General features: G+C 49.3%; 1 protein-coding gene across 4 annotated transcripts in view; it reads left to right on the top strand.

Annotated features, from left to right (window-relative positions):
* Positions 1–14,843: 14,843 nt before the first annotated feature.
* Positions 14,844–20,854, top strand: part of MKX (mohawk homeobox) — a 43,127-nt gene continuing 37,116 nt past the window's right edge. The window contains exons 1-3 of one of the 4 annotated variants that reach the window (XM_015853317.3): positions 14,844–15,101; positions 15,234–15,486; positions 16,867–17,026. In XM_015853317.3, coding sequence (XP_015708803.3) covers positions 15,305–15,486; positions 16,867–17,026 — 342 coding nt within the window. In that variant the 5' untranslated portion in view covers positions 14,844–15,101; positions 15,234–15,304. Of the gene's footprint in view, positions 15,487–16,866; positions 17,027–20,854 lie in introns of all 4 variants that reach the window. The other 3 variants (XM_085538762.1, XM_085538764.1, XM_085538763.1) reach the window with 3 other exon arrangements.

Genomic DNA, 20,854 nt, shown 5'->3' with positions numbered 1-20,854 from the left:
GACCAGATACATCCGTGTCATCATTCTGATGACACTGCTGTAGGAATATCGTATGCTTCATTGCTGTGCCAAAAAATACTTACGAGTATACAATTGCCAGATTCATTTGGAAGAGGACAGACTTGATTTTTTAAAATTATTATTTATTAATTTATTTTTCTGTGAGAGTAGCTGTATAGACAGTTTGTCCCTGTCTTGCTAATGAAAAATACACAGACTGATGGATGATTTTTCTTTCTGTTGTGGGTAAAAATACTCCCTGACAATAATTGTCCTTAACACGACCTTTCAAGGCACTCTTGACTGTTCAACACAGATTTCATATGGAATAAGTTCTAAAGTATACTTAATTTTATGATACAGGCGTCAGGGCAATAAATGGCAGGTTCCTGACAATTAAATGGCCTCAGCTTGACACTCACACTCAGGCTGGTAGCCCATACGCCTCTGAGTAGTTAATCTGAAGTCTTTTATTTTAAGGTCTCAGACAGTTCATCCCAGACTTAAGCCAAATCATTCTTGTGCTATTTTCTTTTCCTCTACCATGCCCACACTTTTTATGTTCTGTACAAGAAGTAGTTTTGAAATTGATCTCTACACAGTCCAAGGATCAGTATTAAAAAGTACATCTTTCTTGGCCAAAGCTGCTAAATTCCGCATAATTAGTATAAAGAGCTTTAGCTGTTGGAAAATGAATAAATGAACCCGGTTCCTGGCTCCCCTAAAGGCCGCAGTACAGCATGTACATTGGAAAAGCTTCCACTTTCTCAGCAGAGCAGTGCTGAGTTCCACAACACTGCAGCCTCCTGAAAAGCCTGCTCACAAAGCGGGGTGCTGGCAGCTCACAAAGCAGGGTGCCAGGCCCGCATACATCCCTTCCTGGCAGCCCACGGCCCATTCAGGACTTGCAGGCCCACAGCCCACTCAGCCCTGGCAGCGGCCCCGCTATTCGCAGTGCTGAGAGCCGGGCACTGGCTGGCTCGCTCCTCACTGAGCCTGGCAAGGAGTGCATCCATCCCTCTCCTAGTCCTTACCCACATAACCCCACAGACTCCAAGGAAATATGCTGATGTGGAGCACTCGAGTTATTATTTTCAGTGCAATCTGATGTACAAAACCAATCCTCTGTCCCCTTCCTTTGCTGTGCATTGGTCCTCCCTTCTTGATCTCTTTCTGTATTTTCAAGTTTTTTTACCACCCACTGTTTATTTACACTGGTATTACCATCAGCAGAGAGTACTCAGCACTGTGCACAGTTCTGGGAGCTCCTCCATCAGTGCAGATCTCTGTGCTGCAGCTCACAGTGGTATAACAGGCCTGCTCTTCCCCAGCTGCTCCTGTAAGCAGCTCACTTTCATCAGAATGTCAAAAGTTCCTCATTTTCATCCAAATGTCAGAAAATCTAGAGGCCAAGTAAGAAAGGTTGTCAGCAGAAAGCGCTGTTTCAAGTATGGAAATACTAGAGTTGGTGAGAAAAAAAAGCAAGAGAAGAAATCTTTCACCTTGATGTAATTACTTCTGGAACCTGAAGGGCCCACCAAATCTTTCAGTCTGTGCATCTGTCAGCAGCGAGATAGCTTTTCTTTTACCACTCTGTGAGTTCATGATTTATTGCTTGGTGACAGATAACCATTATCAATAATTTAATTGCCCCAGGATGTTCAAACTGCACATTTAAATCAGGGATTTATGTTCATTTCCTTTTAATGTTCATGCTAATGGCAAGTGCATGTGTTCTGACACACCACACTGTCTCTAAGTTGCTGGGGAAAAATAAACTTCACGGCCTGTGTGCGCTGGATCTGTGATGTATTAGGGGCTGTTATTTTGCTCCGTCACCAAAATTTTTCTTTGGCAAATGAATGAGCAAGAGATTCATGGGGCTGTCGTAATCACTTTGTGAAACTGTGATATCTCTGTTAGTCCATGTCACCTAAAATGAGTCAAATGAGCTGTTGACACCGGGGTCAGATGGGAACTGTCCCAGGTGGTTAAGCAAGATAACAAGTTAGTTTAAGAATTTCATCTCATAATAAATTATATGATTGTTCCTTGAACGATTCTATGAAACTACCTTTGTCTTACACATGACAGCAGGATGACTACAATGGAAACATATGATATGTTTCTTTAGCAATGGTATTCAAGTTTTCATACAGGCAGTTTGCAGAGCTTGCTTCCAGAGGCAGAAGCTAACTGCTCCCCAACTGTAAATTGTGTTTTGTCTCTTCTTTAGCCACTTAAACTTTGCACACACTGCTTAAGATTCAGAACAAGAGAAGGAAGCATGGTTAACCATGGCTAGATTCAGACAGCCTCACCTGTGTTTCAGTGGCCTGATGCAAGAGAGAACAAAAGTTTCTGCAGCTGTGGCCACGGTAGGGAGATGTCACTTTACACAGCTTCTGAAGGAAAAAATCTTACCAATTATTGTTTCATTCAGTGCTTCACATTTTGCTGCTTCAGGTTCTGAAGCAAGTCAAGAATCAATCACTTTCAGGAATCTTTTTCCTGAGTGCAGTTTGACTTTGTGCTGTGTGCTTTCTGTCCAATTGCCTGGCTTTCACTTCAGTAGTAGCCACTGCTTGCTGCAAAGGATCTCCTTGGACAGCATTGCCTCAGCTTGTGTTTATCCTCTCAACTTTTTGTGTGCTATCTGCCAGGCACCTTTCAGTTGGCAAGGTCTGCTCCCTTTCCCAGTTGTCATTGGCAAGTTGTGTGTTTTATCCCAGTCTACAGGCAGCACAGCGCCCATAGTTGTCTGATCTTTCTATTATGACAAATGTAATCAATTTTACTTTTTTACAAAGGTTTTCTTCCTGAAACATTCATAAACCCATAAAGGTAGCTTTAGCTTTGTCTACCAAATTATGTAATGTGGCCTAACCCTACCACATTTGCAGCTCTCAAGCAAGACAAAACCATCTTTGGTAATTGTGTGTGTTTTCATCCAACATTTGAGAATCATGACGTGATGATAAGATAGCAGTTGGCCAGTCAAAAACTTTGCATGTTGTCACTTTGAGTGTATGTTGGACAAGGGCCAGAAGAATGACATTATCTTAATGCTGAACCACGAAACATTAGGTCATAAAACATTAATTTCCACAAAACTCCCCATTGCAGTAAGACCCTGAGTGCCTTAAGTATTCCCTCTTCTTTGCTAGGTGGAAATCTGCCTAGATGCTTTTGGGAGGCAAAGATGTTCATTAAAATCACAGTGGTAATTTCTGTCTGGCCATGCTGAGACAACTTCAGCTTCTCTGAGGAGCGTGGCAGCTGCAGGAGAGCAGCACAGAGCACCTATGATCTGCCGGGCACATCTGGCAGCGGGGATTCGCTTCTGTGGCCAAGCTGTGAGCTGCACATTCTAATACCCAGGTTAAATAACGAGGGATTTGTGTACTGCTTCTGAAAAAAATAAAAGGAGGCTTTAATAAAAACAGCAATTAAAAAGTTACAGATGCTGATAAAATTAAAAACATGTGATACAGAATTGAAATGAAAAATGCCAATTGATTCGGTAGCAGTTCAAATTTTTGAATAACTTGTCTTGAACAAGCAAATAGTTTTAAGTCTTTGGCTATGTGTCTTCTTTGTGAAAAAATGTGAACTCAGATCATGTTGCTGGTTCCCTCTACCACAGACTGGTAAAGGCTGTGCTATAAAATTAGTGCAGTAAACCGCTCATCTTTCCAGTTGCTGCATTCTCCTCCACTCCGCAGCCTTTTGGGGCCTCCTTGGCTCTTCAGCAAAAAGCACCAAGTGCATTTCTGTTGCTCTAATGAAAAAATAACAGCAACGTCTGGGAAGCCATAGAATGATGCAATAGCCATGCTGCTCTGCTTCCTTTAATGTGATGAAGCTTGCATATTTGCCTGGCCCCAGTGTTTAGCTCCTGCCAGTATTGTACTGTAAAGAGACTTGGCAGAACACGTTCAAAGTCTATTCGTGGTTTTTCACTCAGCATTAAACCTTCCAGTGACGGAAGGGTGGGGGAACCCATATTGGGACAAACAGACACTCCAAAAAAATGTTAAAAGGAGCCCAGTGGTGGATGGTCAGAGGTTAGTAAGCCTTGGTTGTGGAACTGAGGTTGACTGGGGCCATGTTTAGACCCACTGAGGGATGTATCCTTGTATTAAATAGGCATAAAATGCTTTGGGGGCAACCCAGAAAGGAAGCCAGCTTCTGATGTACTCATAGAAGAGGCACGTGCTGCTTCACTCTGACTAAAAGCACCTCATCCTTCATAACTGTGTTTAATCGCGATTAATGCACCAGTGCAGGGCACCTTCTAAGCTCTTTGCCCAGTATTTGGAAAATTCATTTCCCTGTAGATGCTTGTCTTGCTCTGCAGACCTACATTACACTCATGGCTGATGTTCTTTTCTAATTAGACCATTTGGAAAGCAGAATATGTAGCCCTTACCTCAGCATGAGCTTAGGCAGGGAAATATTTACCACAGAGCTGGAGAAGCTCTTTGAGAGAAATATTCGGTGTGCACTTGCAGCTGAGGGGCAGAGTACGTTCAGAAGCAGAAGTTACGATCAGATTGATGCCTCCTTCCAGCCCATTCCACAACTGTCTGTGGTGGGGTGTCATGTAAAGGAAAAATATTTGGAAAAGCGGACATCTGTGGGCCAGCCTTGGTATGCTTCCCAGAATGTAATGACTAGGTGAATGTTTTTCAGCGTAGCAACTCGGGAGTGGAGGTGGCTGCCAAGCACTGGATCTGATGTGGGACAAAGAGGTGCAAAACAAAGGAGAGGGATTTCTCTGAAGAGGCTGAGGCCTAATTCTTTCCAAACTCAGCAAAAAGAAAAAGAACCCACAAAGCATAACTTTCTTCTCATTGCATACCTTTGAGGCTCTACCATCCTGTGGACATGCTCACACTCAACAGTCTTAGGTCTGTACAAGTACCAGCATAGATTCTTAATTGCCAGCATGTCTAAATCAACACTGTTACTGAGAGCTGTGTTATGATTTTAGTTCCACTGGCAATTACTGATATCTAATGACCACTTAATCCAGTCTGAACTTTGTAGGAATGTGTAATAGAAACCACTTTAACTTTTGCTATAAGGGAATGTGAATCATATGTTTCCTCTCCTACATATGACTGTCACATCCACACTAACCATCCTGAAGAATTAGAGCACATTTCAGCTTTAAAATTGGAATATCCTGTACTCCACCATGAGCATCCATGCTCTGGGAGATGGAGAGTGCAGGCTTAAATGCCAAAGCAGCACCCTCAGATTTTCCGCACAGCCCAGGGAATCCTCATCAAAGAAAGCTGATGTAAGAGAGGAGCCCTGTGGCCTGGGAACGGCTATTTTATATCATGGACAGCCAGGGCAGGGCAAAATGCAGCTGTGATACTGGGACCTCAGAAGGTACTGACCAAAATGCTCAACTCCAGCAGCTCTTTGCTAGCTACAGCAAAGGGAGGGCTGAGATCAAGCACGGAGCTTCTCTACCATGTTTCCCAGGGCTTCAGGCCCTAAGCTTGGTGAATATGAGCAAGTCCATGTAGGAGAAATGTCCATAAATATTCAAAAATATGGAAAGCAACATGGGGGGACTGAAAAGTCCCTGCACTGGAGATCCATGAGCATCCAGCAGCATGGTGCACCTGGGCCCATGGCTTGTACCATGTGCCTGGCAGAGTGCACTGGGTGCACAGAGGCACGTGTTTGCACAGTAGATCTAAGTGGCAGTTTAGAAAGACTGACCCGGCCTAAGAAAACCGTGGAACACCCCACAGCATGAATCAATAAAGCTGTCTAAGAATTTAATCCAACAAGAAAGTTAGTAATTGTCAGAAGTCCATGAGATTTACATTTCTAAAATGAAGCAGTCCAAGAAAGTAAGAAAATTGTGTTGATATGATCAACTAGTGGCAGTTTTGCAAACTACTAAAAATGTGGAAGAAATGCAATTACAAAAGGTGGCTGCCACCTGCAGGCACTCATTCAAGGTTTTAATTAATAATGTTTGTGGAAAAACACATGAAGTCTTGGCCTTGGCTCTCACTTTGCCTGAGCAGGTAACATTTCTCATTGGCCAACTGTGATCTTAAACAACTGCTCCCCAGATGATGGTGTGAGACAGAAGGGGCTGCAGGAAAGGTCCTGGTGGCTGAGGGTGTGATAAGAGCCAACCTGCTGCAAGCAGGCAAAGGTTCCTTGGGCAGCTGCAGGTGGTAAATCCAGAGATGGATGCTTCATACACTACTCTCATGCTGCTCTCCTTTTCCTAACAGCTTGAAAGTCCATGGTGATATCAGTCATCCTCTTCACTCTCCTATGAGAAGGGAGCTCCAAGAATGCTTACAGAAACCTTTCTTGCAGTGTGGATTGTAACATGACCTGTAAGTCAGTGCCCACCTGCTGCCCTAGCACTCACTGAATGCCAAAGGGAAACACTCAGAAAGGGACCCCATCAGTCTATCCTGACCCCTCTGCATTATTATTTCCCACCCGTGCCAAGAAGCTGAACCATGGGGAAAGCAAAAGAAGACTTGCAAAATGAAAACGTGCTGGGCTCCAGGGGCTGCCTTGCCTCCAGCTCAGAACAGCTCCTTCTGTCTCAGACCAATAAGTAGGTCAGTCTCCCGAAGCCTTCTCAGATGGTTTCTACCCTGCAGATCTCAAAAGAAGTGGTATGAGACAGATTTTACAAAAGGCTCGATATCTCCCTAAGCAGTCTCAGACTGCGCTAGATTAGCAATGCAAACAAATGAAGGCTTCCTGGAACTAGCTGAAGACTTGGCAAACCCACGTGTTTGTGACTGCTACCTTCAGTGGAGACGACTGACATGACTGTGTCCATTCCAAGGAGCTGAACCTTTCTGTACAGCCACCTGGTTACAGGGTGGAGGAGTCTATCCAAGGGAGGGCAGAAGCACAGTAACTGCTTGAAGCAAATCCATGAGTAAGAACCCTAAAAAGCTGTATTTTCTTCATTTTTATTATTATTATTTTATTTTTTATTTTACTTCATTTGATGCACAGAGGCAGATCAAGGCTCTTTAAAGGCAGTCAACAAATATCCTGCTTCTGTGGGCAAAAGAGGTCACGTGAGCACCTGAAGAAGAATCATGAATCTCACAGAGAGGACCTTCTTCCCATCCTTTTCAGCTACACATCTCCACTTAACTCCCAACAGAGAATGGAAAGCATATCCAGAACAGAATCCCCTCAGACCACTCAATTTGAAATGGTATAATCTACCTGGTCTTGGGTGGTTTCAGTGGTTTTAACCCAGATATTGTCTGTAGAACAGTGAACAGCAAAATCCATAACTAGGCATTGGCTTTGTCTGTTCCTAAGTACCCTCTTGATCTGAGATCCAGAATTCATAATGGTTGGGCTGGATTCACAAAGTGTGGGCTAGATTTTGTCAGCATCCTGGTCAACTGTGGCTGCCAGACCCACCTGGAGAAAGGCACCAGTACCTCAGCTGTCCTCTGGGAGATTCTCAGCATAAATGCATAGGTCTTCTCTCTGTACTTAACCATGGCCTGACTCATTTCACCTGGGCCCTAACAGGCTGAGAGCTTTCCTAAGAAGGGCAGTGTGTGAGCCAACCTCCTGGTGACACCTGCTGGTCCTGGGCTAGCAGCCAACATTCAGATCCGTTGAGATCTGGGCTCTCAGTGCTGCCTGGATAAGTCCATGGTGCTGTACACTTTCCCTCTCATTGAAGAACCTGGTTTATAGGAAGTTATGGGAGAGGCACCGGGAAAAGCATCACCCCTGCTACCACTGTCTGAAATGCTGCTCACTACTCCCTGCATTTTTTTCTTTACAGAACTGGTGAGGAGAAAACAGGCAAACGCAGCCTTAAAACATGCCAGGTTATACGTTGTTTTAACCTGATGGAGAAGGCAGAGTCCGGGAAGGTTAGATGTCCTGCTGTGCCACACCAAGATGCCTGAAGCACAATTCCAAAGATGCTTTGAGCACCTCTCCCTTCCAGAAGGATAGGATCCCACCAGTATCACCAGGACTGGTACATACAGGGAACCTCTCCTTCTGGCTGGAGTTTCAGCCCAAGGACATTCCCAGCCCAGTGGGGCTGCTTGCCTTGGGTGTGGATTACCCAGAGGAGCACACACATGGACACGGACGTGATGTCAGACTAGATATTAGGGAAGTGGTTGGGCACTGGAATAGGCTGCCTAGGGTGGTGGTAGAGTCACCATTCCTGGAGGTGTTAAAAAAAACATGTAGATGTGGTGCTAAGGGACACAGGGCAGTGTACAGCATTGGTGGCAGCAGGACGGTTGGACCAGGTGATCTCAGAGGGCTTTTCCAACCGTAATGATTCTGCAACTGTGCGGACACGTGGCGCAGCAGCAGCAGACTGTGACCCCGCTCTCCGCTCGCTCTCACAGCCGCTGTTTACCCTGGCAGCACAGCAGTAACTCTACACCCTTTTGCTACTTTGTGGAAACTCCGCGAGGTGACTGGCACCTGAATTTGTTGACAGCTTTGAAGGAAACAATTTAATAGGCAAAGCTGAGGCTGATTCTGTCCTTACACCACAAGGCATGATCCCGTGAATCATCACCGGGCACTCGGGGCAGCTCCTGTCCCAGCCCAGCAAACACTCACTGCACTGCACGTGTACATCACACAGAGGAGAAATGGCAAAGCCAAAGGGGCGGCTGGTGGGAGAGCCAACATTTATGCACACGATCAAATGCACAATTTAGGTCAGAGAGCTTTGTCATTTTCTTGGAGTGTGTTTAAAAAAAAAAAAAAAAAGGGGGAAAGAAAGAAAAAGGATGAAAACCCACAAATCACATTTAACCCAGCAGAATGATTTATTAAGAGAAAACACTGACGGATTTTTGAAGTACTGAAAGGGCTGAAACAGTCTGAATAGAATAAAAATTGACACAATTTTTGACCACAATGCTGGAGGAACTTGAACTATTCTAATAAGAGTTTGCTTTAATGTTCATGCATGTCTTCACATCCTGCTTTTGGCAATGGCCAGGAAAGAACTACCGAAATACTGTGAGAAAAGCTGTTCTCATGTTATTTCTGGCCCCGCTGTAATGCGTGAAATCAGGACATCTCATGAGGGAGACTGATAGTCATGATTTTCAGTCTATTCTTCAGACAAAAAAAAACAACAAAAAAGAAAGCCTGAACATATCTCTAAACTTCTGGTTTTAGTCATGGCGAGATCTCAAAGCGACAACAAAAGTATTCCTGAGGTCGCAAGTCAAATAGTGCCGCTACAGAGGAAAAGATAGCAGTTACAGGCAAATAACCAACAAAGGCAATGCTCACTTGATGCTCTCGAATGGACAGCAGCCCCTCCACCATGTCCCTAATGCCATCGAGGGATTCCCTATGATGATTCACAGGTGGGAGGGGGCAGGAATTGAGCCACAGGTGCTCAAAGTCACCAGTGGGTGCCCTGAAACCGCCCCGTGGATGTGTGGGACTGCAAAAGGGCTGGAGAGCCCTTTCTGATAAACACCTCCAGGATCCAGAGGAACGCGGGGCTCAGTGAACTACATGGCTCCTGCTGCCCCTGCCAGCTCTGAATAAATGCGCTGTGTGCGGAGCCAAAGGCTTGCAGAATTATTTCCTGAAAACTACTTTAGAACCAAAAGGAATTAATGAAGATGTGCCAGCTATTTCCTCCGCTGGCGTGCACGCCTCGGCCTCGCCAATAATAAATACGAACGCTTTGTATGGGAGCTGCAGTGCTGCACCGCGCAGTTTGCGCCCTGCAGGACCCATCCCTGTGCACAAACAGGAAAACATGGTGCGTGAGCTCAGTGCCCCTCGGTGGGCATCAGCTGTGGAGGCTGCCAGCATGACCAACACTGAGCTGCTGCTGAACTGCTGGTTTTGGCCCTGTTGGAAATGGCGTTTGTGTGTTTTAAAGCTCTTCACAGAGCTTTAAATTCATTCCCACTAAAAGAAAAGAATACAGCTATCAGCACTGGCTAAGCAGATTAATAGGATCTGCCTGGCTTTTTAATCTGCTTGGACAAACATTTGTATTTATTATTACTGGAAAACGCAGAGAAACCATCTAAGTCATCAGAGATTTATGAATGATCAATTATGTAAGAACGAGAGCAACTGGGGAGACATTTTTACGTAACTGCAAGTTATAAGGAAGGACATTTACAAACTTGGGCCAAAAACATTAATTGCAAAGCATCTCTAGAGAATCTTTCCACAACCCCATTTTGTCCTCTGACTTTCTCAGGCTCCATCTGTAGGGTGACCCCAAGCAAAGCACTGTGAACGGAGTCCCACCAGCCCACAGTGACCCACACTGCCTGCAGATGTGGTGCTTTGCCTTTGGGTTTCCCCACAGAATACAAATCTCCCTCAATTGCATCCACTTTGAGACAGAGCAACCCTGCAGCCCTCCTGACCCTCTGTACTACTGTCTGAAAGAAGCTACTCACATTACTGTGTGAACTGAGGTCATGTGGAGGTAGGGGTCAGCCTCTTTTCTCAGGTAACAGTGATAGGATGAGAGGGAATGGCCTCAACTTGCACCAGGGAACGTCCAGGCTGAATATTAGGTTATCCAGTAGTCAGGCACCAGAACAGGCTGCCCAGGGAAGCGGTGAAGTCACCATCCCTGGAGGTGCTAAAAAACATATAGATGTGGTACTAAAGAACATGGTTTAGTGGGCAACATGGGTGGTAGGTGGATGATTGGACTGGATAATCTTAGAAGTCTTTTCCAACCTTAATGATACTATGACCCATATAAGGCTTAATGCAGTGCAAACAGCTCAGGGTGTTTGGGAGCTCTACACAGCAACAGGAGGGCCATCAAAATGAAGCGTTATGGCTGTGTCTCTCTGCTTAAAACCCTAAAAGTCAGAAGGAATTGTGCACGCTCTCTGTCTTGTCTCCGGAAAGAGCCTCAGATCTGGGGTTGAAAGGGAATACGGTGCAGGCTGACACGCTGGGAGCCCCGCGCAGAGCGCTGTCAGTGCAAGGCAGAGAGGAAACGTCTCTGCGAGTATTATTAACATGTCAGTAGCACTGATAGATTCCAACTGAGATCAAGCCCTCTCGCATTAGCTGCGTGCCAAAAACAGAGGAGGAAGCAGGGAAAGGAGAGGAAGTGTTATTATTCCCACGTTGCAGCTGCAGAATAGAGGCGCAGAGATTGTGCAATCCTGGAGGTCGCGCAGAAATGCATGTGGCTGAGCAGGAAGCAAGGTCCCACCATTCCACAGTAACCTCCACCTAACCCTAAGCCTAACTAACCCTAACCATAACCCTAAAACCCTAACCCTAAACGTTACCCAGCCCACGCTCATCTCCTCACACGGCTGGCATCAGTCATGTGTTCAGTCGCCTGAAGGTGCTGTGGAGCTGGGGGTCCTGCCACCACAACATGCTGCTGTCCACCCACCCAGGGCTCAGAGCTCCACCGTGGTTTGGAGCAGAGGATTATTTAAATGATGACTGGACCTCTGCGTCCACCATGCTGAAGACATACCTGGCTTCAGAGTTTTCAGTAATGCTAGATGGGAAAACAGGAATAAACTGTAAGGAAGTTCAATAACACTTTGTGATGTTTACTTCTGCACAGGTGGCTGAAGAAAAACTGCCATAATTATTACTGTTGTTATCAACTGTTCAAAGTTTATCCCTGCATTTTCAAAGCAGATAGGAAGTTTCTGCAGCACGATCTGCAGTGTAGGTGTCCCTGTTTGTTGGAGGAGGGTTGGACCTGATGGTCCTAAGGAAAAGACCTAAGGGTCTTTTCCAACTCAAACAATTCCATGGTTCTATGAGTTATGCCAAGAGAGACACCAGCAAAGCAGACATGGGTTCAGTCACACACTGTGCTGGTGTATTTGTGTCCTGCACACAGCTTTCCAGATCAGTACATCTTCCTATGAATTTCTCCAAACCAAATGCCCATACAGGAATAAATAAAAATAAAGCCCACATTTTATCTTTCAGATACTTTCAGGTGCTGTTGAGACACCTCCCAGATCTCACCAATCCACAGCTTTGAGCATGTAGGAAGCTCCATATAAACAGGAGGCAACTTCACAGTCAATCTTTGCTTTCTAGAGGGACAACAAAATGATCACCACCATAGGTGCTGTCTGCCCAGCAACGTTATCTATGGGCACAGACCTTGTGAGATGCCCAAGGGTAGGTCCTTCTTCCTTCCTTAGAAATATATGCACAGAAAAGTCCCAGATTCCCCTTCCCTGGAGGTGTTCACTGCCAGGGTGGATGGAGCCATGGTCAATCTGATATAGTGGTTGGCAACCAGAGCTTGGAACAGGATGATCTTTTAGGTCCCTTCCAACCTAAGCCCTTTTATGATTCTATCAATCTATGGTGACTTCACTGGTATGGGATTTAGCTCCATCCCTGCTTGATGCCATCCCCATGCTTTGGGGCAGTAAGCAGCCACAGCTGGGCTCTGGCTGCCTGCAGATGCAGAGCACATCCCAGGAGGCACCATTTCAGCCACCTCTGGTCACCAGTTGGTCCTTATGCACCTCCAGTGCCAGCCCTGTGATGCTCCCATGGATGGAAGTGCTCTCTGCAGCCACACTGCCTGTGCGGGTGGCTGTGTTGCACTGGAGATAAGACCCATTTTGCATAATCCCAAACAATCCCACACTCGTCTGACACGCAGTTATTCAGCCGCCCAGCGCGCCATGGCACCATGTACCAGGGACACAGGGAAATTCTTGGAATTTCCAACACACATGTTTACTGGGAAGGAATCTGCAGCTGGAGGGGGATGCTTTGAGAATGCACTGTCAGGGGAGTATTGCTGAAAGCATCACAAAACACCCATGGAGGAGGGAGGGAGCAAAGCAGCCCATCCACCGGCTACTGCAGGGGTGTCACCTGCCCTCTGTGGGACCAGGGCACCCCGTGCTGATGGTGTTGCTTTGGCCTCGAGCAGGCACTTCCTCTGCTATGCATGGCAGCCTGAGTCACCTTAATTAAAAACATGAAGCCTGCAGTTCCTATCACACTGACGATGTTAAACAAGCTCTGGAAATAGAAGTCCTGTTTTCATTTAAGCTTTTCAACTGTGATCTAAGAAATAAAATATGGAGGGGGCGGATGTGTGTGAGGTTTACGTGTGATGATTTGGGAGATGTCGCTGTGTCAAAGGCTCAGAAGGTGCTTCAGTGCCAACAGCTCCTGCTGCTGCTCCCCGCCTTGGTAGCGATTGCCCTGCACAGGTTTGGGTTATTTCCAGCACCGCTTTCCAAGTGCTGATTCCTGCCCTCTGGTCACAGTGATTTGTGCTGGGTGCAGATGCCAGGCCCACAGTGACTTGTGGTCCTGCTGCCAGGGCAGCTCAACTGAGTGGCATCAGAAGTTAACAGCAGGGGAACCCCTTTGTCTGAGAAGGGTAGAGGCCCCCCTTTGCTGTCCACACAGTGTCTAAAGGAACGGTCCCACTGTCTGCATGCGGCCCCACACAGTCTGTGTAAGCCATGGGTGTAGGCATGGTACAGTGCATACTGGGGACAGTGGAGGAGCAGTTGTGGGGTTTATTCCTGCAGGACAGCCTAAAGGTGCCCAGAGATTCCAGAGGTGGAAATGAGTGTCTTCCACTGAGGCCCCCCATCCTGAGCACACTCATCTTCAGTAGGCAGCTGGGAGCAGAGAGGGGAAAGCAGCACGGCTGCAGGTGGAAGGGTCACCTCTCTGTGTGGCAGTGCTTGGTTCTCACAAAGACTCTCACCTTCTCAGCCCTCTCTATTCTGTAACACAACCATGATGACCCTTCCAGGTTACAGGCAGCTCACTCAGGCATGGCAGTAACAGGGCCGCTGTGCTGTGCTTTGCCCCAGAGGCCCTGACAGCACTGCACATTGGCTGCACTGGTGTTCTCGTTTCTATCTGTTTGGATTTTCCTCAGATGAGAACCATCAGTGACATGTTTGGGTTTTCTTCCCCACGGTGGGGGCAGGGAGGAGCAGTGACTTGTTCCCCCGAGCGACAATGGGGGCATGCTCAGCACATCGCCTCTCCCATCTCTGTCCTGCACGCACCACGGGGTGGATGACCCTACCGCCCTAGTGCCCACAGGCTTCCTTTGCAGCTTGCGTGGCTGTGTGACGTCAAAGAGGGAGGCTGTGACGTCACGCTCCCATCCAAACGCTGCAGCAGAAGCACTCCCTTCCCGGCGGGCGGAATCGGGAGCGGTCACGACAAAACCCCCTGGGGGGAGCCGAGGGGCCGGAGGGGACCGCACCGCGGGAGGGGGCAGCGCGGGGCGGGCGGTGCTGCTCAAACAGTGTCTGAATGACATCCGTGTAAATATTGACCGGGGCCATCTTCTGCGTTGCTGCGAGCAAGAACCGAGATACGAAACCCGGAGGGACCGGGCTCGGGGGTGCGGAGGGTGCGGGCCGGGGGCGTGCGGACAAGATCGGGAATTCTGCAGGGCGTGAGCTGCCTCCGGTTCGGACTGCGCCCTCATTTATAGACCCTGTGAGACGGGACGGGACGGGGGGGGGGGCGAGAGGAGCGGAGGGCGATGTTTCCCTGAGCGGTTCCGTTAACGGAGGCGTTAATGTGCAGCGAGAAACTACTCCGCCCGTACCGGCGCCGGCTGCGCCCCGCGACGGGGGCTCTCCCTCGTGGGCAGCGCTTCCCCATCGGGTGTCCTGGGCCGAGACCCCCCCGCCGCTCACCGCGGGGACCGCTCCCACCGCCGCCCCGCGCACCGCCTCCGCAGCGCCGCCCGGGCGGGGCCGTTCCCCTTCGCGGGGTCCCCCGGACCAGCGGTGCCCCCCTGGCCCCAGGAGGGGAGCGGCGGTCCCGGCGGTGCGGGCGGCTGCGCGGAGGCTGAGCCTTCCTCGGGCGCTGGCGCTGCGCATTTGGTGGTCGTTAAAAACAATTTGTTTCCCTCCCCCCCGACACGTTTGGGGAGGGGGAAGGGGAAAATCGTTCCGGGGGAGGGGAAGGAAAAGAGAAAAAAAAAAAAAAGAAAAAGAAAAAAAATAGGAGGGGGAGAGAGAGAAACGGCACAGAAAGCCGCGCTCCGAACTATTGCGACACGGAGCGAGGAGAGCGGCGGAGGCTGCGGCGAGGTGCGGGCGGAGCGGGCCGCGGCCGTGGGAGCGGGCGGGGGGCGGGCGGCCCCCGGGAGTGGGCAGGCGGCGCCCGGGGCTGCCCGGGGCGGTGCGCGCGGCCGCCGGGTGACCGCTGCCGCCTCCCCGCAGCGCAGAGCGGAGCCCCCGCACCTCGGAGCCGGCGGGCAGCCCGACGGCGTCCCCCAGCCCCCCACCCCACCATGAACACCATCGTCTTCAGCAAGCTGAGCGGCCAGGTGCTTTTCGAGGAGGACGCTAAGGAGCGGGAGCGGGGCGGCCGGCCCTACGTGGGGGTGGTGGAGGGCCCGCACCACGCCGACGTGCTGCTCCCCGACAGCCCGTCCATCAAGGAGAGCCTCAGCCTGCGCAACCGGAGGACGGGGTATGCCCCGCGCTCGGCCCCGGCACGGGTTGGGGTCGTCGGTGGAGGGGGGTTTCGGACGGGCTCCCTTCGCCCCCGCCACGACGTTCCCGGGTCTCCCCCGGTGGCAGATTCTGCCGACGGGTGATGCAGAAGCTCCCGAGCTGTCAGATCGCGTCCGTCCGGCGGTGTGCGACCGCCGTCCCCGGCTCGGGCACAACCAGAGCGGGGAGATCCTCGGTCCCCTTCGCGCGGGCGCTGCGCGTAACGAAACCCCCAAAACGGAGCCGCGATGATCACGGGCGCGTCGCGTGGTGCTGCCCTTAGTTGGACGCGTGGCGGTGCGGGACCTCGGGACCCCCTCGCAACCCCCTCGCAACCCGTCCGCTGCCGCCGTGATCGCGGCGCTCGGAGCCGCCGGGGGGAGAAAGGCGCCGCCGGTGTCGGTGCGCTCCCGGAATGGGGATTTAAAGCGGAATAACGACCCGCGGTCGAGCGGGGGTTTGTTCCGAAGGCACCTGGGACTGAGCCGCCCGCGGCTGCTCGTGTCGCTGTGGGACAGGTGGAATAGGAGGCGATGGGAGGACCCGGGAGATCGGCCGGAGCGCGGAGGGTTGAACCGGCGGCCGCCGACCGAGCGTTTCGGGTCCGCTTTAGAAACTAAAGGAACGCGGCGAGGAGACACCGAACTCGAACCGTTCCTTGGAGCTCTTTTCGCTCCTCGTTTCCACCTTAACGATTGCATCAGCTCCCCGCGGTAGCGACGCGGTGGGACGGCAGCTCGAAGCGCGTCCCAGGCGGGCGCAGCTCGCGGCCGAGCGCGGCGGTTCGGGGCTGCGGGGTGTCCCGCCCGGCACTGCCCGGCCCGGCCCCGCGGCGCCCCCTGCTGCCCCCGCGCCCTTCTGCTGCCCCGGGCACGCTCTGCTTTTCGTTTCCGACGCTTTATTTAAAAAGAACAAACACCCAACACCTTCTCCCTTATTTTTTTTATTTACTCTTTGTAAAAAAATCCTTTTTTTTTTTTTTCTCTTCCTATCAGTGGCTGAAATAAATAATTTCCTTTCCCCTTTTTAACCGCTTAACCTTTCTTTTCTCTTCTTTTTTTTATTTTTTTATTTTTTTTTCCCCTCACCAATTTGCCCTTTCGGTGCCGCGTGTCTCCCCCCGGGGGGTGCTCGGGGCGGCTTCATCCCGCGGAAGCTGCCGGAGCCGAGAGAGCCGCGCTCGGGCCCCGCTGTACCCCGTCCCGAAGCATCACCGCAGTCCTTCACCACCCCAGGGCCGAAATCCCCGCGCTTCCTCCCCTCTCCCCGTCGGCGCATCTCAGGACAGCCCCAGCCCCCCACCCACCCCCCCTCCTCCGTTGTCCGCTGCCCCCCTGAGCCCCTTTCTCGGCTGCAGGGCGCGGCAGAGCGGCGGCAAGGTGCGGCACAAGCGGCAGGCTCTGCAGGACATGGCGAGGCCGCTCAAGCAGTGGCTCTACAAACACCGCGACAACCCGTACCCCACCAAGACCGAGAAGATCCTGCTGGCCCTCGGCTCCCAGATGACCCTGGTGCAGGTAAGGGACACCCCCGCCCGGACGGGAGGGACGGGGACAGTCAGTGCTGGGGCCGCAGGTGCCGTCGGGGTCATCGGCGCGTCCTTCCCTCTGCCGCCCTCCAGCATCGCCCCGTGCCCGTGAATAGCAGTTCCCACGCGTGGACTGTGAGAGCGGACGGCAGCGAAAGCCGCGTTTCCTCTCTTCCCCTGCTGGGAGAAGGCGCTGCATCCTTTATCCATAAGTGCAACGGAAGGAGTTTTGCATGGGCTTTTAAAAGCTTCAAGTTCCCCCCAGAATCAATTACGAGAGATGTCAGCATGCGGCAGGGCTTGTTTAGGAAGCTCTAGGGAGCAACTCGTTTCCCTTTTGAAAACAGTCTGGAATGGAAAGCATCGCAATGCTCCGATAGCAGTCACCACCTGCCACCTCCAAACCCACACTGCTGTGTGGGCATGCAGTGCTCAGCAGCTCATGGAGCACTTCAGTGTCACACAGCAAAGCCAGAGGTAGCTGTGCTTACGGGTACAGCCCTGCTGCCACATCAGGAGGGGTGCAGTTGGCTGCACATGCTGGTAAATGTGATGGCTTCAGTCCCTTTGGCCATCTGGTGCTCTGTGTAAATGGGTGGTGGCGATGCTATCGGTTGCTGAGTGATGTTGTCCCGGCTCTGGATGCTGCAGGGATTGCTGTATTGTGAATGGTCTCGTTCTCGTACTGCTGCTGGATTCATGACATGAAACACGTGTTGGCGGGATGGGTTCTCAATGCTCTGCCCAATCTGTGATGTGTCACTGTGGGAGACCTGAAGATGTCAGAGTGGGAGAGCAGGTGGCAAACCATAGTTATGGTTCTGAGCTCCTGCAGCTCCCATTCTCATAACGTTGGCGAAAGGGGACACTTTTACACTTCAGTACCTCATTGTGGAACTCCCGCACTACCAAAACACCATTACTTCGACAAAAATAACATTAATGTCTCAGAAAACGCCAATTACAGCTGGAAGATACACTTAAAATAACTTCTTCGCTTTGTAAAAACAGGCATGTAAGGTTTGCTCAGACTTTTAAAAATACGGTTGGATAAACACTGCCCATTCAGCGCCGCAATTCAATAGGAGCAGCTTTCAGAATATTCCCCTATTTTTACATGAAATTTAAAACGTACATCCAGAATACGTGTCTGGAGAATTTCACGTTTGTGACATGTTGAGGAGTTCTCTTTTTTTTCTTCATAAAAGCCACAGAATGAATACACAATGGGAAAGTGTCTGGTGGTGGTTTTTGCAGTGTTTCTCAGTAGGTCCCGGTTGGGATGTTCTGTGTTTGTCTCTGTAACAGCACCAAGGGAGCCACGGCCACTGGTCCACGGAGCGCTGTGATTTATGTCAGGTGTAGGATGAAATGAAAAAGAGTTACAGAGTGCTGCATTTATCCCTGCTAGACCCCCATGGCTCTGCTGGATTTACACCGAAGCTGAATTTGAGCAGTTTATTTCTACAAAATGGAACATTTGAAAGAGTTGTGTGAAGCGGCACATCCATCTTCATTTACAGGAGCACTCCATCAAAAAGAAGCCCCAGATGTTTCTTCCATCACTTGGGTGCACTGCTTTTTTTTTAATTCAGGAATAGCGTAGCATTGGCACAAGAGGTAAATAAGTAGATCTGGCAGCAGCAACAATCCCTGAGCCTGGAGGAACAAAACAGTATCCACCCCTCCTTGGCATTCCCGTGCCCAGAGTGAGCCAGGCTGCAGTCCAGATCAGTGTTCTTGCTCATGGATACCTCAGCCACACTGGGTGCATCAGTAACAACTTCCCTGGAGGCCAAGCTCATTCAGATGGGGCTGCTATAGCCAAGAGCAGTTTGGGTTTTGGCTTCAGTATCTGTTGGAAAGCTCTATTTCTCCCCCACACAGGGTCTCTGTGGATTGTTTTTCTAGTCTAATAACACCAAACATCACTGGAGAACCAGGAATCAGTGTGATGTCTTCCCTCTGGGTTACACATCTTCATTTGACCTCACATCTTATCCTTCCCCCATTTCTCAGCTCTCTAGTTGCAGCTCTCTTCTCCAAAAGGTGCTGCTGAAAATCCCTCCAAGCTTCCATCGAAATGTCATTGAGGCAGTGAGTAATTGAGGACTTTTCCTGTTTTTCACCTATATGCCAACCTTAGGGAAGTTCTTCAGCAGCCATCTGGGGTGTGGTGTTGATTGCTGTGGCATCGGTGGTGAGGCTGGAGCCCTTCTTTCCTTTCATCTGACAAAGCTTACTCCAGTACATACCATATCCCAGTCTGTGCCATCCGCCCAAAAGAACTTTTGTAGGACTGTGGCGTGGATGTAGCTAATCCTGTTGTGGGATAAATAGGTAAACACACAGCTCCGCTTTTTACTGTATCATTGGGACAGAATCACAATACCAAATTTTCCACTATTTTATTTTCATTAGTTCCGCTGTCACCCAGTTGGCTGGTTTAAAATTAATTTCTCCTCCCTCCCCATTACTTTGGCTTAGCCCCGTGCTCCCTGGTGCAGCGTGACAGAGGGGCTCTCTCACCTTCAGAGGGGAAGTCAGACTCTTTCAGGGAGGTAGGATTTTGCAGCAATCATAAATCATCTTGTTTCTCAATAAGTAGTAGCAAAACCCAGTGCACATTCTGGGCTGAATTCTTCCTGAGCAGTCCAACCAGGTCTTCAGGAGTCCTCAAGGCAAATGTTATTGCAGCTTGCAGTCCAACAGTCAAAAGTTTTCTGCTTCCCCAACTGCCAAAGCAGGAAACCAGAAAAGCAATATAAATTGAGAAAGCATTTTATGTTTTACTCCAATTAGATTCTGATTCAGAATCCAATAATTTCTCCTATTAATGTGCTATTAACGTGCTACATTTTCATTTGTATTATTACCGCAGTGCTTGATTTATTTTATTTTAAATTTTGTTTTAGACATCCTTGTGAAATAAAAAAGAAAAATGGCCATCTATTCCTTCCAGAAAGAAACATGAATAGCCGTATTGTAGAAGAGCAGCTTTCTGCAATACTAGGATTAATACGCGGGTCATGCGCTGCTGTGGATTTAATAGTATTCGGATCCACACAGTCATATCGGGATTATGGGGGGAGGAGCATTGCTTGACTTGTTCCCATTCTGAAACCTCAGCCACTCTTAAGCACTGAAGCAGAACAAATCACAATGGGTCTGAAGAGGCTCTTCAGAAGCAAAGCCAGAGGGTCAATATTTCTTGATGCTGATATAAGTACTTGGTGCTTTCTGGGAATGGCTGAGTTGATGTAAAGTATGAACGCAAGGAAGCACTTCCTATTATCATTCTCCCTGTTGTTTTTTTTTCTGGTCCTTTTGCTTTTGTGGAACAGCTGTATGATTGTTGCTGACAAGAGAAATGAGTTTGGTCATGCAGTTTTTTGGGATGCAGTTTTGTTGTTTTGTTTTTGAGATTTTTGGACATCACAGTAATATAAGGCAGGACCTTCATGAGAGATGGCTGGCTTTTGGGTGGATTTACTTAACTTTCTTTCATCCTTGGCATGCCTTGTTTAATTGCATTTGGAATGAGTTTCTGGAGTGAGTGCTTGCTGCTTTGTGCTTTACCAGAAAGCCTCTCCTGTAAATGCTGACGGAAGGTTATTCCACAACGATCAGATAACTACTACTTCCTCCTCTCATAGCACAAAACTTGAAATATGACTCATCTTGTCACACTGATATGCAGGATGCAGTGAGTTGGCACAGGAAGAATGAGCCCAAAATAAACCAAGAGTACCAGGCAAAAATCACTCTCGCTAAATTTAATTGCTTTTATGTATGAGTCACGCTAATACTATCCTCT

This window comes from Coturnix japonica, chromosome 2 (genome assembly GCF_054131305.1).
Source record: "Coturnix japonica strain WE chromosome 2, WE-NBRP24, whole genome shotgun sequence".
NCBI classification, from domain to species: Eukaryota; Metazoa; Chordata; class Aves; order Galliformes; family Phasianidae; genus Coturnix; species Coturnix japonica.
The sequence above is the reverse complement of the archived record's forward strand: the minus strand, read 5'-3'. Positions and strand labels throughout refer to the sequence as shown.